Source organism: Gopherus flavomarginatus, chromosome 11 (genome assembly GCF_025201925.1).
Source record: "Gopherus flavomarginatus isolate rGopFla2 chromosome 11, rGopFla2.mat.asm, whole genome shotgun sequence".
Taxonomy (NCBI): Eukaryota; Metazoa; Chordata; order Testudines; family Testudinidae; genus Gopherus; species Gopherus flavomarginatus.
The window spans coordinates 1662779-1683902 of record NC_066627.1 but is presented as its reverse complement, the minus strand read 5'-3'; the positions used below and the strand labels follow the sequence as shown (position 1 = coordinate 1683902).

Genomic DNA, 21124 nt, shown 5'->3' with positions numbered 1-21124 from the left:
CCACAGGCTGACTGTTCACTGTGTGAAAAAATGCTTCCTTTTGTTTGTTTTAAACCTGCTGCCTATTAATTTCATTTGGTGACCCCTAGTTCTTGTGTTATGAGAAGTAGTAAATAACACTTCCTTATCCACTTTCTCCACACTAGTCATGATTTTACAGACCTCTATCATATCGCCCCTTAGTCGTCTTTTCTCCAAGCTGAAAAGTCCCAGTGTTATTAATCTCTCCTCATATGGCAGCCATTCCATACCACTAATCATTTTTGTTGCCCTTTTCTGAACCTTTTCCAATTCCAATATTTCTTTTTTGAGATGGGGTGACCACATCTGCACACAGTATTCAAGATGTGGGCGAACCATGGATTTACATAGAGGCAATATGATATTCTCTGTTTTCTTGTCTATCCCTTTCTTACTGATTCCCAACATTCTGTTAGCAACATACTCTGAGTGTGACCGGAACAGAGGAATTGCCCAATGCGTTAGATCAGCCCCTCTATGCCAACATACAAGATGATTCCAAGAAAGGTTAGACCCTAGTTGTCACTTAAGAAACAGCCCTGCTGTAGGTGAATTTTCTTCCAAACCCTGGTCAGTTAGAGTTTGGCTTCTTTCCACCGAGCAGTGGAGACCATGGACAATAAATTTCCATCTACGAAGTGGAGACAGCCATAGTTTCCTACCACCCCAGGGAGTTGTAGAGATAAATTAATTAACATTTGTGAGGTGCAGAGATACTGTAGTGATGGACAGGATGGATGTTCCAAAACATCAGGTCATCTTTGAGGTCTGTTAAACTGGGGAAAGGTTGGGTAATTAATGGAAGAAAAAGCTTAGCTACAAAAAAAGTATCGTAGAAGTCTTCATAATTTAGAAATGAGTAGTAACTTGCAACTCCTCATTTTACTCAGCCCAGTTTGAACTAGGAGTAACTCCATGGGTGTCAGAGGATAGGAGTCTCATTTCAGCCCAGTATAAATCTACCCAAAGTCCTATTTGATATGAGTAATGGCAAACAGAATCTCACTCCATATTAGCATTGTCACAATTTGAAATGTAAAATCAACATGAACATTTAAGTCCAGAATTTCTACTCGCCTGGAGGAGAAATGTAGTTGTACTGAAGCCAGTGGCACTACACCCATTTACTCCAAGCGAGGATCTGCTCCCTTAACTTTCCCCTTCAATTCCCCTATCAGAACAATTTTCCTTTTAACCTTGATGACAAGGGAGGAAAGGCATCCCCTTGCTGAGCCAGACTCTTCAAAGCTGTGCAGTGCCATCCAGTTCTATTTTGGAGGGGTTTTCATTCAAACTCTTCATTCCTGAAATTGTTTTCAGCACAAAAACTGTGTAGTGCCTGGAAAATCTCTTCCCGCCTGACACTTGGTTAGGCAGTAGGCAGGACATGGGGTTAAGACAGGCAGGCCTTCAGCTGTGTCTTTCTATGAAATCGAAAGTCCCTGTGGTTTTCAGAGCTGACCACAGCTGCAGATGAAAATGAGAACTCCAGCTAAAGACACACAGAGCTCTGCTGCCATCATCTGCTCATTAATGGATGTTGCTGTTTCTGTCTCATTCCTCTGCATTCGCTAAGTAATCACAAGAGACGATTGTGAAGAACAGCCTGGTGCTGGCAGTTCCCACCCCGTGGCTGAAAGCATGTGTGGCATTACACAATATCATCCCCTGTTTCATGCCCTGGAGCCGCCATTGTACAGAATGGCCGTACGTTATTCATTCTTGGCTATTACACGATGAGGGTAGAATGGGGATTAAACCTCAAATTCCTCACTCCTAGTCTAACAGCATCACAACATCAGACGCACCTGCCATAACTCGAAAAATACCCTGTCGCTCTAACAAAGCACAGGCCTTGATGCACAAATTACTGGGTTAGGTTCTCTGGGGTGTGTTATGCAAGAGGTCAGACTACAGATATTGTGAATAGTTTTTCCTGGCCTCAGACTCTGCGTCTATCCTCCATGTGCTCTGACAGGAGTGCTCTAGGGAATTCCCAAAGGCTGCCCCATGGCATGGTGGGAAGGCTTGTGAGTTCCAGTAAACCAGAGAGTTACAATGGCAGGAGTTTCTCTACTGCTAGGGCCATCCCAGTGGGACAGGTCAAAGAGTAGGGACCAGGCAAAGAGCTGCCATTGTCAGGGAAGACCAGACGCCTTATCCCTGGGAGACAGCTGGGTAGGAGAAGACAGGCTCTGTATTCAAACCAGGCCTGGCTGGCTTGCTAGTCTGTCATGGGCCAGGCTTCGGTGGAGCAGCTGTTTTCTGCTCCAGGCTGCAGCACCGTTAGCAAGCCAGCGCCGGCTCTGGGCTGTGGTTGCTTTGCCCTTCAGTGGGTTCTGTGTGCGACTGTGAGGTGGAGGCACAACAAAGGGCGCATCTGTTGGTCAGACCCACCACTACAACCTTCTGCAGCAGTGGGCAAAATGGCCAGCAAGGCCGAGAGCATGTGCCTGGCCCTGAACTGCTTTAAACATCTCCTTGTGCAGGTCTGCAGGCCTTACCACCCACTATCCTCCTCGGAGTCGCTGCGTGAGACAGGCTGGCCTGGGTTATGCAGGAGGTCAGACCAGATGCACGTAATGGTCCTTTTTACAACTGAAAACCCCAAATCATTATCATTTGGGTTTCAGCAACAATTGGAGGCTGCAAACAAACTCTGTGCTCTCCTGTGCCGGAGGCTACACACACAGTGGTTGATTAGCCACTGGGCCAGTGGGGACCATGCCCGGGGGCTCAGCCAACTGGGGGGCCCTGGCAGCAGAAGCCCAGAGTCCCAGCTGCCAGGCAGGCAGAACCAGCCACTGTTCCCCAACCCTGGTCCCTGCCTGGTCCCTGCCAAAGCCGGGAGGGGAGAGAACCCCAAGGCCGCAACCCTGGTCCTTGCAGAAGCCGGGAGGGGAGAGAAGTGCCACGGCCCCGACCCTGGTCCCTGCAGAAGCCGGGAGGGGAGAGAAGCACCAGAGCCCCGACCCTGGTCCCTGCAGAAGCCGGGAGGTGGGAGAAGCACCAGGGGAAGCCCCAGCACAGGAACCCTGCGACTGGAGGAGCTTTCACCGCCCCATTGCACCATGAGGCTGAAGTGTGGGGCAGGGCCGGTGCAAGGATGTTTCATACCCTAGGCCAAACTTCCACCTTGCGCTCCCCCTCCCCCACACCATCTCCCTGAGGTGCCCCCCCATGGCACCTCCCCCCCTCCACCCTGAGGTGCCCCCCCACTGCAGCTGCCCCTGTCCACCCTGAGGCGTCCCCCTTGTGGCAGCTTCCCGCCCCCCCACCCTCCATCCTGAGGCACCCCCCTGCCCCAGCTCACCCCTGCCCTGCCTCCTCCCCAAGCATGCCGTGGCTGCTTCACTTCTCCCACCTCCCAGGCTTGCGGTGCCAATCAGCTTAGGCCCCGTAGGCCTGGGAGGTGGGAGAAGTGAAGCAGCCACGGCGTGTTCGGGGACCAGGTGGGGCAGGGGTGAGCTGGGCGGGGAGTTCCCCTGCATGCCACTCCCACCTTACTTTCTGCAGGCAGCCCTCCCTGCGCTCCTGTGCCCCCGCTCCCTCTGTCTAAATGCTGGCGGAACCGGGGCGGCCAAAGATCCAGTCGCTGCGGTCGCTACCGAAGAAAATTGCGCCCTCCAAATCCTAGCGCCCGACGCTACCGCCTGGGTCACCTAAATGGTTGCACCAGCCCTGGTGTGGAGACAGAGCTTCTCCAGTCTTGGTGCTGCAGTAGGGGCGGGGGAGAAAGGAGAAAAAGGGGCTGTTGGGCTGCAGGGGGGCAGAATGGGGGGGCTGGTTGGAACATGGGTGGGGCCTGCCCCTGGGGAAGGGACAGAATGGGCAGGGCTGTGGGGGAGGGGAGCATCAGGTCGAACAGGTGCAACTGGGGCAGGACCATAGGCAGAAGGGGATGGTGAGAGGCCTCCCACTGTCTCTGGCCTAGGGCCCCAGGAAACCTTAATCCACCTCTATTCCTCTGTGTGTGTGTGTGTGTGTGCGCGTGTGCGTGTGTGTGTGTGCGTGCACGTATGCATGTGTGCATGCGTGTGTGCATGCGTGTAGGTGTGTGTGTACAAAGAGACAGTCCTGTCTGTGAGGAGTCAGAACATACGGGACAGAGAAAGGAAACTGAGGCAGCTGAGGTCAAAGTCACACTCTGGCTCAGTGGCTGAGTCTGGAACAGAAACCAAATGTCCTGATTTGCCAGGCAAGGACTCAGCCAGCAGGTCACACTGTCTCCAGGTTGAAGCAGTTGGAAAAACTGGAGGTTAACATTGCGGCCCCTGAGCCTGAAATGAAGGCCGGGCCCCACTGAAGGTGTCTTTGGATTCCAGTGGCTCACAGACCCTTTGCTGACCCTTCCGCCCAGGGCGTCTGAGGCCAGTTCAGGGGATATTGTAGGAGAGGAAGTGAGGCGGTGCTCACTGTGTCTGGAACAGTAGTAAGTGGCAGTGTCTGCAGCTGTGAGCCCGTCTATCTTTAGCTTGCCAGTGGAGCCACTGGTGGAGGGGGTGACGCGGCCCTTGAAGTCATTAGAAATGTAGGTGGTGCCCCCTGTTTTGAAGGCAGCTATCCACACCAGGCCTTTCCCCGGGGTCTGGCGGATCCAGTGCATGTGGTGGTCATTGATATTGTACCCAGAGGCGACACACTCCAGAGTGATGGAACTGCCTGGCTTCGCAAGTGCAGAACTCGGCTGGGTCAAAGTCACGGCGGCCACCGAACCTGTTAAAGGAAGACCAGGGAATGATAACAGAACTGGCTCATCAGATAGCCCCATGGGGGCCTCCCAGACCAGCCTCCTGTCTGGCAAGTCTCAGCGTTCAGCTCTTCAGGGGCTGCTCCTCAATTCAGCCAAGGTACTAAAAATCCCCACACTGCACCTAGTGCTGGCTACTGCTCCCTACCTGGCACGGAGCACCACACGAGGACACAAGTGCAGCCGAACAGCAGCATGCCTGCCGATGGAGCTAAGCTTAGCATAGGTCACGAATCCTTGGTCAGTTCTCCCCCAGGGGATCCAGCGCATTTTAAATAATCAATGACAGGCAAATTCATTTGCATTTACATATAATCCCAGTGCTTTTTTCCCCTGTGTCGGAGAGTGAGAAAAAATAAGCCTCCTTATTTATTATTTATCACATGCACCTAAGCGATGCTATTCGGTGCTTGTGATATTAATAGTAAGGCCTCTATCAAAAACTGACTAGAACAGGAGTCCAAAGCCAGAAGGATCACTGATCATCTGGCCTGACTTCCTGTATTATACAGGCCAGAGAACTGCCCCCAAACAATTCCTTTCGAACTAGAGCATATCTTGAAACAAAACCCAACCTTGGTTTTCATATTGCCATTGATTGAGAATCCACCACTGCCCTTGGTAAATTGTTCCAGTGGAATTACATGATATAAGAACATAGGACTTGCCAGAGTGGGTCAGAATGTTAGTTCAGTCTCCTATCACCTACACCAGTGACTACTGGACACTTTAGAGCTGGGTGGAAAACTATCAGTGGGAACTAGAGAGTTCAGACCCGTAATAAAAAGTACTGTAACCGATTTAAATAGAGATGGTCAAAATCACTCCCCCACCCCCCAGTGAATCTTGTCACCGAAAAACATTGCATTCGATTTGTTTTTCAGTAACCCAAAAAGTGAACTGCAAAGCATTCTTCTAAACACAAATAAATCAGTGTTTGCTTTCTATTTTTTATTAAGAAAACTATGCTATGGAGGTTGAGAAAATGGATATATCCTTTTTTAAATGTCACAAGCAGAAACAATGAATAGATTTCAAGGCAAGAAGGGAGCATTGTGATCATCTGGGTTGACTTCTGTCATAACAGCCCTGATCTCTCACTTTTCATTTCTTTATGAAAACGCTCCATTATACCTGGCCGACCCAGCATATATTGGAGGAAGCTAGGCAATCTTGATTAACAATGTTCAACTGCAAGAATTCACTATATCCCTTAATGTGTATCTCCCTTGTTTTAAGTTGTGGCCAGAATTGGGCATTCCTTGCACTATATCGCATTTGCATTGCATGTGTCCCATTAAACAACTCGATGTACCAGGAAAAGAACACAGAAATTAGCACTCCCACAGTTACCAATACATTCTTTCTTTCTTTCTTTCTTCTTTCTTTCTTTCTTTCTTTCAAAACTGGAGCTTTTTACTACAGCTTCCAGAGAGACTTCTGGTTAAACAAAGGTGAATGTGAAGATCACTCAGGCCACCTCTCAGTCATGAAATAGAAGAAAATAAAACTTTATTTTAGTAGAATGCTTTCCTTCAAAATCGTTAACATGATGAGAAAAGTAAGGGAGTAGCTGAGATAAAATTTCTCTCTCCTCCTGATACAGGATTATTTACTGATATTACCACAGCAGTGAGGGGAGACAGTCATGGACCAGAACCCCACTATACCAGGTGCTGTACAAATATCGAACAAGCCGATGGTTCCTCACAATCCAAGACAAGAGATAACCTCTGGATGCACAGCGACCGCCAGGCCTGTACAAAGAAACCGGTTGGAAAGGATTCACTTTTCGTGGTGACTTAGAGCAAGATCGAAAGTCCTTGTGGTAGGAACTGCAGAGGCAAATGAAAGCTGGCAGTTCTCTCTCTCTCCGCTGTAACCTTGCTGCCATCATGTGGCAGGTATAAACATCTTCTGTCTCATAATATAATAACAACTAGGAGTAAGAGAGAGAAGGGCCTCATCAAACCCTGCTGTTCCCTTTTTGCCACCACAGCCCTTGCACTGTGCATCCTTTAAGTCATTCTGTGTTCCCATTACTCAGCCTCCACAACCGGGTTCCTCTTTAAACCTCTGCGGTTATTTGCTTCCGAATCTGAGACAGCTGTTCAGGAGATGAGAGATAATGGATGGCTATAGAAGACATTAAAACAGGACAGATATTTTAGCATTGTCTGCAAATGTTAGCGTTCATTTCTACAGCGTTTGACACGTGCCCTGTACCCCAACGTAGGAAATTAGCACAAAACATATTTTAAAATGTAGCAAAGGAAGAAGATCAAGGAGGGCTCCTCTAACGGCCTGATGTAGAGTGTGTTGCATCGTCTCCTGAATCACTGATAGTGACTCTGTTGTAGGAAGGAGACTGAACTAAGTGGACAAATCTGATCCCGCCTGGCAACGTTTATGTTCCTAAATACATCACTTCACGTGGCTGCATATCAAAGTTTTCCAGGTCATTTCCTTCAATCTTAACTTTTTCAAGCACCTCTGGAAACCCCATTCCTATTAGCTATTCTGGTCCTATTCATGGACCAGGATCCCATCGCACCAGGTGCTGTACAAACACAGGAGAAAAAGATGGTCACTTCCCATAACTATGAATCCAAATGAGATGCTCTTGTGAACGAGGCAAATTCCATTCTGGAGTGTGTTCACAGGAGCGTTATATGTAAGACAGGAAGTAATTGTCCTGCTCTACTTCATAAAGAGGAGGCCTCATTTGGAGTAGTGTCCAGTCCTGGGCACCACACTCTAAACAGAGAGATGTGGATAAACTGGAGGTAGTCCAGAGGAGAGCAACAACTTGTTCTCCAGGTCCACCAAGAGAAGGACAAGTGGTCATGGGCTTAATCTGCAGCAAGGAAGATTTAGGTGTTTGGGAATCCGAGGAGGGAGATTTAGGTGCTTGGGAATCCGAATGAATTCAGTCACCCTGGTGCAATAGGTCACAGACATGCCCAGTCATTCCCAAGCCGAGAACTGCACTACTAAAAGAAGGGAGGAGGTTAATTGTTGTCTCAGGAGGCTTCCCTGTTCTGTTAGTGGAGTGTATTCTAGTCTAAGTTAGAATAGACTACAATAGGCTCATTTAGTCTCCAGAAGACCATGGCAATTGCCAGAGCAGATAAGATGTCCATCCATTCCTATCTCCTATCTCCGAAAGTGTCCTTGGTGAGGTGTCTGTTACTCAAGTTATAAGACGACCTCTGATTATGAAAGAACCTTCCCATAAGACAACTTTGTCTGGGGTTTTCAAAGAAGTCTACAGGAATTAGGAGTCAAATTCACACGCACAGAAACTCCAGGAGAAAGTGAATCATATTTGCTTTTAGTTTAAACGATCCAGGAAAAAAATGTCCTACCACCTTATCCTTTATAGCGCAGAAATTAACAGAACTGGACCGTGGGTAAGTAGTGGAAAACATACTTCACACCACCTGTGAACCGCCCTCACTCCACAATTTGATAACCCAGCCTAGCAAATAATTTGTGTCACACTTTAAAAGGAAGACTTCCTATCTATTATTATATTCCAAGGGCCGTGGCAATGTATGTTAAGTGCCTGAAAGTCTCTCTGCCGGCTAATTACTGTTCTCCTTCTGCAACATCTAATCTGTCTGACCAAATGCTAGAGAACCTGGAGCCATCAGTTCTGAGAGAAAATGCAATGCCTGGGAGTTGCAGAAGCTAAGTATTCCATACCTATGTTTTGAACTGCTTTACGCTGCCACTAGAAGTTGTTTTCTTACACGTTCTCTATTTCAAGTACTGCAATCAACTTAGTACATAAGACCATAAGAACAGCCCTACTGGGTCAGACCAAAGTTCCATCTAGCCCAGTATCCTGTCTATCGACAGTGGCCCAAATGGAGTGAACAGAACAGGGAATCATCAAGTGATCCATCCCCTGTCACCCATTCCCAGCTTCTGGCAAACAGAGGCCAGGGAAACCATCCCAGCCCATCCTGGCTAATAGCCATTGATGGACGTAGCCTCCATGAACTTATCTAGTTCTTTTTTGAACCCTGTTATAGTCTTGGTCTTCACAACACCGCCTGTCAAGGAGTTCCACGTAGAATCATAGAATATCAGGTTTGGAAGGGACCTCAGGAGGTATCGAGTCCAACCCCCTGCTCAAAGCAGGACCAATCCCCAACTAAACCATCTCAGCCAGGGCTTTGTCAAGCCTGACCTTAAAAACCTTCTAAGGAAGGAGATTCCACCACCTCCCTAGATAACCCATTCCACTGCTTCACCACCCTCCCAGTCAAAACGTTTTTCCTAATATCAAACTTAAACCTCCTCCACTGCAACTTGAGATCATTGTTCCTTGTTCTGTCATCTACCACCACTGAGAACAGTCTAGATCCATCCTCTTTGGAACTCCTTTTCACGTAGTTGAAAGCAGCTATCAAATCCTGCCTCGTTCTTATCTTCTACAGACTTAATAATCCCAGTTCCTTCAGCCTGTCCTCATAAGTCATGTGCTCCAGCCCCCTAATCATTTTTGTTGCCCTCCGCTGGACTCTTTCCAATTTTTCCACATCCTTCTTGTAGTGTGGGGCCCAGAACTGGACACAGTACTCCATAGGAGGCTTCATCAATGCTGAATAGCAGGGAATGATCATGTCCCTCGATCTGCTGGCAATGCTCCTACTTACACAGCCCAAAATGCCATTAGCCTTCTTAGCAACAAGGGCACACTGTTGACTCATATCAAGCTTCTCGTCCACTGTAAACCCTAGGTCATTTTCTGCAGAACTGTTTCCTAGCCATTCGGTTCCTAGTCTGTGACAGTGAATGGGATTCTTCCATCCTAAGTGCAAGACTCTGCACTTGTCCTAGTTGAACCTCATCAGGTTTCTTTTGGTCCAATCCTCCAGCATATCTTCCACTCCTCCCAGTTTAGTGTCATCTGCAAACTTGCTGACAGTGCAATCCACGCTATCCTCCAGATCATTAATGAAGATATTGAACAAAAACGGACCCAGGACCAACCCTTGGGGCACTCCGCTTGAAACCGGCTGCCAACTAGATACGGAGCCATTTATCACTACCCTTTGAGCCTGATGATCTAGCTTTCTATTCACCTTATAGTCCAATTATCCAGCCCATACTTCTTTAACTTGTAGGCAAAAATACTGTGGGAGACCATATCAAAAGCTTTGCTAAAGTCAAGGAATAACACATCCACAGCTTTCCCCTCATCCACAGAGCCAGTTATGTCATCATAGAAGGCAATTAAATTAGTCAGGCATGATTTGCCCTTGGTGAATCCATGCTGACTGTTCCTGATCACTTTCCTCTTCTCTAAGTGCTTCAAGACTGATTCCTGCAACATGATTTTTCCAGGGACTGCACAGGTTGACTGCATGTTGTGTGAAAAAATACTTCCTTTTTTTTGTTTTAAACCTGATGCTTACTAATTTCATTTGGTGACCCCCAGTTCTTGTGTTATGAGAAAGAGTAAATAACACTTCCTTATTTGCTTTCTCCACAGCAGTCATGATTTTATAGACATCTGTCATATCCCCTCTTAGTCATCTCTTTTCCAAGCTGAAAAGCCCCAGTCTTATTAATCTCTCCTCATACAGAAGCCATTCCATACCCCTACTCATTTTTGTTACTCTTTTCTGAACCTTTTCCAATTCCAATAGATCTTTTTTGAGATGGGGAGACCGCATCTGCACACTATATTCAAGATGAGGGCATACCATGGATTTATATAGAGGCAATATAATATTTTATTTCTTATTATCTATCCCTTTCTTAATGATTCCCAATATTCTGTTGATTTTTTTGACTGCCACTGCACATTGAGTGGCTGTTTTCAGAGGACTATCTACAATGACTCCAAGATCTCTTTCTTGTGTGGCAACAGCTAATTTAGACCCCATCATTGTATATGTATAGTTGGGATTATGTTTTCCAATGTATGTTACTTTGTATTTATCAACATTTTATTGCCCAGTCACCCAGTTTTGAGCGATCCTTTTGTAGCTCTTTGCTGTCTGTCTGAGACTTAACTATCTCGAGTAGTTTTGCGTTATCTGCAAATGTTGCCACCTCACTGTTTACCCTTTTCCAGATCATTTAGGAATACATTGAATAGGACTGGGCCCAGTACAGACCCTTGGGAGACCTCACTATTTACCTCTCTCCGTTCTGAAAACTGACCAATTATTCCTACCCTTTGTTTCCTATCTTTTAACCAGTTACCAATCCATGAGAAAACCTTCCCTCTTATACTGTGGCAGCTCACTTTGCTTAAGAGCCTTTGATGAGCGATATTGTCAAAGGCTTTCTGAAAATCTAAGTACAATATATCCACTGAATCCCCCTTGGTCCACATGCTAGTTGACCCCTCAAAGAATTCTAGTAGATTGGTGAGGAATAATTTCTCGTTACAAAAACCACGTTGACTTTCCCCCAATATATTATGTTCATCTAGATGTATGACAGTATTGTTCATTACTATAGTTTCAACCACTTTGCCTGGTACTGAAGTCAGGCTTATAGGCCTGTCTTTGCCATGCTTGTTAGTGGTTGTGAGAGGATTTCTCCCCAAGCTTTCTTCCAAGCTTTCACCTCAAGCTTTTTAGGGGACCAACTGGCTAAGCATCAGTTCTGCAGAAAAGGACCTGGGGATTACAGTGAATGAGAAGCTGGATATGAGTCAGCAAATTGCCCTTGTTCCCAAGAATGCCAATGTCATATTAGGCTGCATTAGTAGGAGCATTGCCAACAGATTGAGGGAGGTGATTATTCCCCTCTATTCGGCACTGATGAGGCCACACCTGGAGCATTGCATCCAGTTTTGGGTCCCCCACTAAAGAAAGGATGTGGACAAATTGGAGAGAGTCCAGCGGAGGGCAACGGAAATGATTAGGGGGCTGGAGCACATAACTTACAAGTAGGGTGACCAGATGTCTCGATTTTATAGGGACAGTCTCGATATTTGGAGATTTTTCTTATATAGGTGCCTATTACCCCACCATACTCTGTCCCGATTTTTCATACTTGTTATCTGGTCACCCTACTTACAAGGAGAGGCTAAGAGAGCTGGGCTTGGTTAGTCTGCAGAAGAGCAGATTGAGAGGGGATTTGACAGCAGCCTTCAACTACCTGAAGGGTTCCAAAGAGGACGGAGTTAGGCTGTTCTCAGTGGTAGCAGATGACAGAACAAGGAGCAATGGTCTCAAGCTGCAGTGGGGGAGGTCTAGGTTGGATATCAGGAAACACTATTTCACTAGGAGGGTGGTGATGCACTGGAATGGGTTACCTAGGGAGGTGGTGGAATCTCCAGGTTTTTAAGGTCAGGCTTGACAAAGTCCTGTCTGGAATGATTTAGTTGAGGATGATCCTGCTTTGAGCAGGGGGTTGGACTAGATGACCTCCTAAAGTCTCTTCTAATCCAAATCCTCTATTATTCCATGATTCTAAAGCCATGGGATTCTTCCTCTAATGAATTTCATAGTGGTTTCCCAGAGGAGACATCCATCAAGCAACTAAATACTTTACTGTAGTCTTGCAGAAAACATCTAGCTACCTAGGGTTCGCCAGGAGCTTGCATATCTTCTATGTGGATAAAAAGTACTTGGAGATAAGGGACCAAGTACACAGCTGGTATAAATCAGTTTAGCTCCATAGAAAGCCATGGCCCTTTAATCCAATGAAAGACACTGCTAGATATTGGGCTGGATTCTCTTCTCATTTACATCTTGTACACTGGAACAACTCCACTGATCCAAATGGATTCATTCCTTATTTATGCCAGGGTGAATGACAGAGGGTAAGAAACACACATTTCATTCCTGGCACAACCACATCTGAGAGACTTGGGAAAGATTTCTTAAGGGTATTTGGATACCTAAGTCCCAAAGGGGACCTGTACAAGTCAACAATGGCTGAGACAGGAATGGAACCTGCCTTTCTTAAATCCCAGTCAAGTGTCTTATCCATTAGACCACAGAGCCCTCCTCCTGGAGCAGCCCTCCCTGGTATTAAGCTCTGTACAGAACACCTCTGAATCGAAGGAGGCTGCCCAGCTCTGAAAATCTCAGCCATAAAGCTACGATTCTGCCCGAAAAGGGAGTCAGCAAAAACAGCAGCTGAAGTTTTGCCATGTCTGTAACCAGGGGGCCGCACGCTTTGTCACTCATACCATTGCCATGCTCTGTGTGCTACCCCACTTTTTCCCGGTTAAAAAGCAGACTTGGCTGGGGAAAGTTGGCTGGAGTTGGGGTGAGGGCCTGGGGGAAGAGCATACAGCTAACTCTGCATGAGTAATAAAAAAGTGCAGCCCTCTAGGAAGCTGCTGCCAGCGAGGTCTGAGGGCAGCAGAGGGAATCAGAGAGCTTTCTCTGCCCGCAGTGCCAAATGGGCACTCTCTGGCTGGCTGGTTTTAGGTTTGTCTGGGTTTCACCCAGCTCAGAAGGGTGCTGTGCATTGAGGCCTAGGATGCTTCCTGAAATCATGGAATTGGTGCGAGGCAGTTTGCAGAAGTTATCAGGTGACACACAGCTCTTGGCATTTCCCGAGAAGCCAGGGCCAGCAGTTACTGCAGTTAAAAACGTGAGGGTGAGAAGGCAGGGAACGGGCACTGAGGTGCATACGTGGCAGAGCAAATGAGAAGGGTGCTGTTCCGAACACAATCGCTCTGTTCACATTTGTTCCACACTAAAGCGAAGTCTGAGAACCCCCACCCTGAGCGTACCGTAATAGAGGAAACAGCCCTGGGATTAGACCCTGTTTGGAGCAGTAGTAAATTGTGTCAGTTAGTCTAACTTTAACCTGCCTGGCTAACTATGTCAGCAATCACTCACACCCCCTGTGGCTACTGTCCTTTGTTCCAGTCTCTTTCAGGTATCTTTGGGGTTGGAGAGGCCATCTCTTGAGCCAGCTGAAGACCAAATGGAGGGGTCTCCCTGGAGTTTAAATAGACTTTCTCTTGTGGGTAGATACCCCTCCCTGCCCCTGTGTAGAATCCCAGCTCCAAGATGGAGTTTTGGAGTCTTATGTGGATTGGAGCCTTCCAAGATCCATTGTCAGTTAATTGTTTCTTGATTGGGCACTTAATTTGCACATTCCTTTCTCAAGAAGCTGACCAAATGCTTTGCAAAGGCTACTTAAAAATCAAGCAAGTACGCAGCCAATATTCATAACTTTGAATATAACAAGGACACATGCATAGAACTAGGATGGATAGATTCAGTGGATCATAACCTTTACAAATATATGTTACATGTCATATGTAGCATAAAACATATTCCAGTTATATCATATATACATTCATAAGTATATTTCCATAAAGCCTTATAGGGTGCACCGTGACAAGCACTTCTCTCCAGACCAGACTCCACGTGCCAGCAGGATAGACACTACTATGACAGCTTCTTCTGATGGTGTCTGAGTGGAAGTAACTGCTGCCATGCTGCAACCTACTAAAGACATTGATTTCTGGACAAACGTATTGGGGAATGCAAAGCAGCTGTGAACATAGGAAGCACCAAACTGGATAGGACAACTGGTCCATGTGGCCCAGTACCCTGTCTCTAACCATCAGCAGATATGTCTTAAGAAAATAGAATTCCTTGCTAGTTTGCATCAGTTAGAGAATGGTTGATGAGGGATTAAATCCCTTCCAAACTTTTGGAGATTTTTTCCAAGTCCTTGCGATTTTTAAACCACCCGGTTAAAACCACATTGACGGTTGCTGGTGTGGTTGAAAGCAATTGAGGCATAATACTGGATCACAGCCACTGCAATATAAAGCCCACATTTACATAGTAAGTCAAAGGGAAAAAATACAAACATATTTTATCTGCACATGGCTGCTGATCAAGCCTTGTGCCTCTATCTGTATATGATCCCATACAGATAAAAGTCAAACAGAATCAAGGTCCTAAATTCATTTTAAATAAAACAGGAGGTGCAAAGTTGGTTGCATCTTTCCCAAATAAATGAAATATGGGTTCCTCTACCCACCTTCCGATGGGTCACATGATCTTTCATTCCAATGCAAAGTTTTTACTTTAATGATGACATTTCATTCCAGCTCTTGGCCTTGATTCATAGCTCTGGTTCCGCAGTTCCATGCTCGTCTAAGCCTTTTGATTTCAATGGAGTTAAACCAAGGTGCACTGCAATAACAGTGGGAAATAAAGCCCTTCCTACTTAATATGCTTTGTTATATGTAAAAATCCTTCCGTTCTCAGAGAGTAGAATCATATACCAAACACGCGATGTATTTCCTTGGCATTTTGATAAACTGTTCCTTCTTCTTCCATTAAAAAAAAAGTGTCTGGACAAAAAGCCCCAGAGCCTTGTGAGAGCAGATATCCATTCCTGAGCCCTGGCTTCTCTCTAGAACCTATCATCTGTATAGCCCCAATGGTTATTACAAGTGTATATCTCACTCTCTGCCCCCGTCTGATGCCTCTCTGAACATAGCTTTTGTTAAGTTTTTTGTTTGGCATCTTTTCACCAACATCCTGATTATATTCCAAAATGGTTGTATAAAATACAGCCTCCAATAACCTGCTCTTATGACCCTGCCATAACAGAGGCAAAACCTGCAGACATCTTTCTGCTGCAACAGTGGTCAATATCCTCCCAGAAAACACCTTTCAAGAGCCTTCACATGCCTATCACAACATGTGGTGCACTTCATCCAATGCACTGCCCCAGCAAGAGCTATGGGGGTGAAAGGAGACAGTGACTACATGCTCTAATGAAATTGCACAGACAAGTGATAGATTAAAAACGTCACATTGCCCCTGGGAAAAACAGTTTTTCCACAAATCACTCCTCTCATTCCTTATCCTCAAAGGAACCCTGCACAACATGAGCCTAAGAGCTTAAATCCAGAACTTTGCTAGACACTAAAAATCATGGACTGAGCGAAGATGCTGCTGTAATGAGCCATAAACCCAGGCTGTAGCCCAGTAACCTCATTTTGTCCTACAGCTGCAGTGGTGTTCACTCTCTGCTTCACTTTGACTGGTCTCTTGCAATACGTGTCAGCTCCTTATGCTAAACAATCTGTTCCACCAGGTATTCAGCTGGAACACTCTGCTTTGGGTGTAGACGTACCCAAACAAAATAAACCAAGGCAGTGAGTCTCAGAGCCAGGGTGAACTGACTTGGGCTTGCAGGGCTCATCACATGCCTCAAATGTACAGACATGTTGGGTAGCGCAACTGTGAGGAACACAGCATCAGTAGGTTGCTGCTAACAACCACCTTCTGCTGATGAGTCTCTTTATCGCACTCATACATGTTCGTGTTTGTAACATGCTTAAACATTATATTAAGGTTCCATTTATAAATGGTTCAGAGAGTGTTTCCTGATTAATAATGGGTGAGGTGGACAGCTGATTTACTTCTGGGTGGCAGGATGTTAGAAACAGGCTGTTTAATATGGTTCCAAATTTGGTGTTTCTCCAGATCTTTGTGGCTTATTCACATCCTTTAATTATGTGAATGAATGTAATTATTTCACAAGTTCCTAATGTTCATTATATATATACATAGTTGCATTGTATTTGCAATTTCTTCAAATTAAATTGCAGCGGCAGGTGGCTCACATGGATATCTGGAGCATGGCTGCAGAGTTCATCTTGAAAGACATCACCCACAGCTGCCCAGGGCTGCCCAGAGGATTCAGAGGGCCTGGGGCAAAGCAGTTTTGGAGGTCCCTTCCATAAGAAAAAGTTACAGTACTATAGAATACTATATTCTCATGAGGGCCCCAGCAGGACCCAGGGCCTGGGCAAATTACCCCACTTGCCCTCTCTCTGAGCGGCCCTGCTGGTGGCAGACAGATCGTCCTCTTCCTCATGTTTTACCTGGGCACCCTCTTGGACAACCTAATCACCACCACTATCATTGTGGCGGATCACCTGCACCACACCCCCATGTGCTTCTATCTGTGCAACTTCTCCTTCCTGGAGATCTGGTTCACCTGTTACAGTGCTCGAGCTCCTGGCTGACTTGCTGTCCCAGAGAAAGTGTCCTTCACTGGCTGCATGGCACAAGGCTTCTTCTATTTCTTCTTGGGTGTGACCAAATTCCTCTTTGTTGTCATGGTGTTTGACCACTACGTTGTTATCTGAAACCTGCTGAGATACGTGGTCATCATGAGCAACCACTTCTACCTACAGCTGGTCTTGGTTGCTTGGATTTGCTCATTTTTATCCATCTTCTCCCCAAACATCATCTACCAATTGCCATTCTGTGGACAAATGTGGTGAACTATTTGTTTTCTGTGACAGCACAGCACTGGTGAAGTTGGCTTGCATGAATACCAGAAACGTGGAGCTGGTGAACTTCATCATGACATCTCTGCTCATTCTCAGCTCCTAGGTGGTCACCATGGTCTCTTATGTGCATATTGTCATAGGTGCTCAAGACAAGTAAAAGGCCTTCTCCACCTGCACCAGCCACATCACCATGGCCAGCATTGTCTATGGGACTCACATCTCCATGCATGTCCAGCCCACTCAGAAAAGCTCCTTGGAGAACAAAGTGGTGGCCTTGTTGACCTCTGTGTTCATGTCATCCCTCAACTCCTTCATCAACGCCCTCAGGAACGAGCTGGTCAAGCAGGACTCGAGGGAGGCCAAAGCGTGGAACAAACTCTCTCACTTGCAAAGGTGGAAGTGGTCCTAGCATGTGAGTGGGCATGTTAGGGAATATCCAAGGACTATTGCATTAGCTTTATTAGTGCTGTGTGTATCTTTATGGACTGGCTAGTGACGGCATTCGGGGCTAAACAGGTAAGATGTAGCACGTCTCCTGCAGGAAAGAAAGTCAGTGGGGATAATTAATGCAAATCTCCTATGCTGAAGACAATGCAGGTAACAATTACGATCATCTAGACCAGGGGTTCTCAAACTGTGGGTCAGGACCCCAGAGTGGGTCACAAACCCATTTTAATGAGGTCACTAAGGCTGCTGTTGGCCTAGGCCACTGCAAGTCTGAAGCCCAAGCCCAGGTCCCACTGCCAGGGCTATGGTTACAGGACCCCTGCCCAGGGTAGAAGCCCTTGGGCTTCAGCTTTGCCCCACTCACACACACCTGAGGCGGTTGGGTTCAGATGGGCTCGGTCTTTGGTCCCCTCTCCTGGGGTCCTATAGTAGTTTTTGTTGTCAGAAGGGGGTCATGATGCAATGAAGTTTGAGAACCGCGGATCTGGTCTGATCTCCTGTACAACACAATGCACTGACTGTCTCCTGGGGCGCTTAGCTGGGGTTCAGGTGTCCTGAGTCCTGTTCCCAGCTCTTCAGCTGAGCTGTGTTGGACCTCAGATGAGTCACAATGCCAGACCTACTGGTTTTCCTTGGCCTACTGAGACTGCAAGCTCTTCGGGGGCAGGAATGTACAGCCCTTGGTACAAATGGGCCTTGATCACATTTAAAACTTCTAAGCACGGTTGCAAAAACAAACAACAGAAACACCTGAATTTGACAATGGACATCCTACCTTGATGTTAAGACTCCAAGTGATATATCTTGTGGTTAATTCTTCTCATCTCTATCTATCCATCTCTTACTTCCCATCTGATTTTTTTTCTAGCTTCAACTCTCAGATATTGTTTCTTCTTACTCCTTTTTTTCTACTAAATTAAAGAACACTCTTGTACCAACAGTCCTGAACTCCCCTGCTCAACCTTTTCTCCTAGCACAGGTGTCTGTGGCTGACTCATTTTTTTTAGTTTCTTGCTTCCTTTCACATTCCCAGTTTAGCTCTTCTAAGTCAAACTGAAACCTGAAATCTAGAATCCATCAGATCTGAAAGGAACAGCTGTGCTTTTTGGCATGGGGGAATTTTTCACAGATTTCTAGTTGTGCAAACTGGACTCTCAATTTAACTTTACCCATAGAAAATATTGAATAAAAGGGGACATGATGGATAAAAAAATGGGTACTGTATTCATAGATAATCATTGATAATGCTCCCTTCTGCCCTTAGACTATTGACCTTCTTTATACACAGGCCATAGTTTCCCTCCCCAAAAACCTTGGGGGTCCAAGCTACGGAGACTCCACCACCTTTCCTGGGAAGCTGTTTCAATATTTAATTATACTTACTGATCGGAAACGACATCTTACTTCAATGTTGAATTTGTCTAACTTCAAGTTCCAGTCCTTGGATATTTTAATGCCTTTGCCAGCAAGATTAAAAAGCCAGCACAATCAGGTATCTTTGGCATGGGTAAGAAACAATACACAGTGATCAAATCACCTTCCAAACATCTCTCTGGAAAACTCAATAGATTCAGCTTCTTCAGAGAAGGTAGGACAGTAACCTCTGTTCACCTTGTCCCAGTATAGAAGAACCAGGGGACATTGCTAAAACTGAAAAGCAGTCACTGTAAAACTAATAAAACATGCTCCACAAGATATTATAGGGCCTAAGCCTGAGATTTTCCAAGATGTTTGATGGATTTGGCACCCATTCCCCAATAATTTTAATGAGAGCTGATTGTTCCATCCCAGCTATGTAGCTTGAAAAAAAAAAAGGGAAAAAAATCTTAGAAAGTTTCAAAGACAGGACTGGACTTCTGAATGAATAATGAAAGCTACAAGATGTAAAAAACCCAGGTGATTTGGAAGGGGCATACATTCTGTTGCTTTGTGGCATACATAAAAGTCAAAGTCAGAGAGGTTAGGAAGAAACCTTGCCATGGAAAGATTATCCCATAATTATCCACTAAGGAATTTATTGCAGCTTCCTCAGAGGCAGCTGGTAGCCTCCATGGTCAGAGACCGGAGAGTAGAGTGGTTGGACCAGTCTGAGCCTGGACGGCTTGTGAAATTGTGAAGAAAAAGGCTGAGATGTTCAAAGGATCCTGAAAGGGAGTGAGGTGCTAAATTCCCTTTGAATTGAGTTGAGCCCCAAACTCCCTTAAGCACCATTGAAAGACACCCCAGGATCCACATATTGAGGCAGACACTGAAATAGGTTTTAAAAGGCCATAAAAATGTAGTAATTGCCCAACTGAATCAGAGCCAGGCTCTAGTCCAGAATCCTGCATCCAGCACAGGCAGGAATATGCTTTAGAGGTGCAAGAACCCCAGAGGAGGCAGATGTGGGATACTGTGCCACCACATAGGTCTCAGCCTTGTCTCTAATTGGCTCCAAATCCCAAAGTGGGAGATTTAATGTCCCTTCCATTTGTTGTTGTTTTTATAGCTTAATTCTGATAACTCTGGATATGCTGAGAATGACACGGTGGGGGAGGTAATATCTTTCAGTGGAGCAACTTCGGCGGGTGACAGAGGCATGCTTGCAAGCAAAGTGGGCTGGGTAGATGGGCCCTTCTGGCCCTACCTCCTATGTTCCTAATCTGTTGTGCATGGACATTAACAATTGTGAGCCAGGTGTGTATTGGCCAGATTTAAGGGGGTTAGGTGGTGTGACAAATCTCCAAGTCTGTATTGGTGGGTCCTGTGCTTCCTGGTGGATTCAGTGTCCTCAGAAGCTCACTAAGGCCCTCAGTATGACCTTCCTTTCCCGGTATGGCGGCCAAGGTTACAGCTGATTGAGCTATTTTCATCACAGACCGGTATGGGAGGTGGGAAGGTGGAATACCCACAGTGTCTGTTGCTTCTTAGAGCTCCATAGGCACCTTTTGGTCTCCTGCCTGGACCAAAGTCTGTTTCCCCTCTCAAAGGGATCTCTGTAGATCATGTGGGGGAAACCCGGGCCTACCCTCTACTCCGGGTTCCAGGCCAGGGACCCTAATGATAGCAGCTGTTAGCAGCTTCCCTCCCCCACTGACGCTGCTTTGATTCTCTGGGCCACTTCTCCGTGCTCCCCTTTCCCAAGCTTCACCCTTACCTCAGGGCTCAGCACTGCTTCCTCCCCTCTAGCTCCTTTCCCCTGGGCTCCTCTCAGGAGAACTGGAAGGAGAGCTTTTAAAGCAGTATAAGTGGGACCTGAATTGGTCCCAGCTGTCTCCATTAGCCTATCAGCCTTAACTGACTCTTTCTCAGTTAATCGAGGTCAGGTGTCGGCATTAGCCTAACGACCTTAACTGGTTAAATTGGCCTCAGGTGTCTTGACTGGTCGGGAGTAGCCCTTGTTTGGCTATCCAGGGGACAGGGACCTGCTCATTCTGAGGCTGATCTACCTGCCATCCACTACCCTCTTACATCCCTCTGGCCTGAGTCCATTACAATGCCTAGTAGGATTTCCAAAAACAACCTGTTTGATTCAGGTTAACAAAGGTCCATTGAGCTAACCCAGCTGGGAGCTGAAACCAGACAACTTCAAATGAGAAATTTAGGCTCAAACTGTACAAATGAGGGATGATTGGCCATTGGAATAAACTACCAAGGGA

At 46.3% G+C, this 21124-nt stretch overlaps 1 gene segment (V, D, J or C); it reads right to left on the bottom strand.

Annotated features, from left to right (window-relative positions):
• Positions 1–4112: 4112 nt before the first annotated feature.
• Positions 4113–5008, bottom strand: LOC127031674 (igW heavy chain V region W26-like). The segment is given in 3 exon segments: positions 4113–4186; positions 4438–4737; positions 4920–5008. Coding segments are annotated over 3 exon segments (450 nt in total).
• Positions 5009–21124: the final 16116 nt, after the last annotated feature.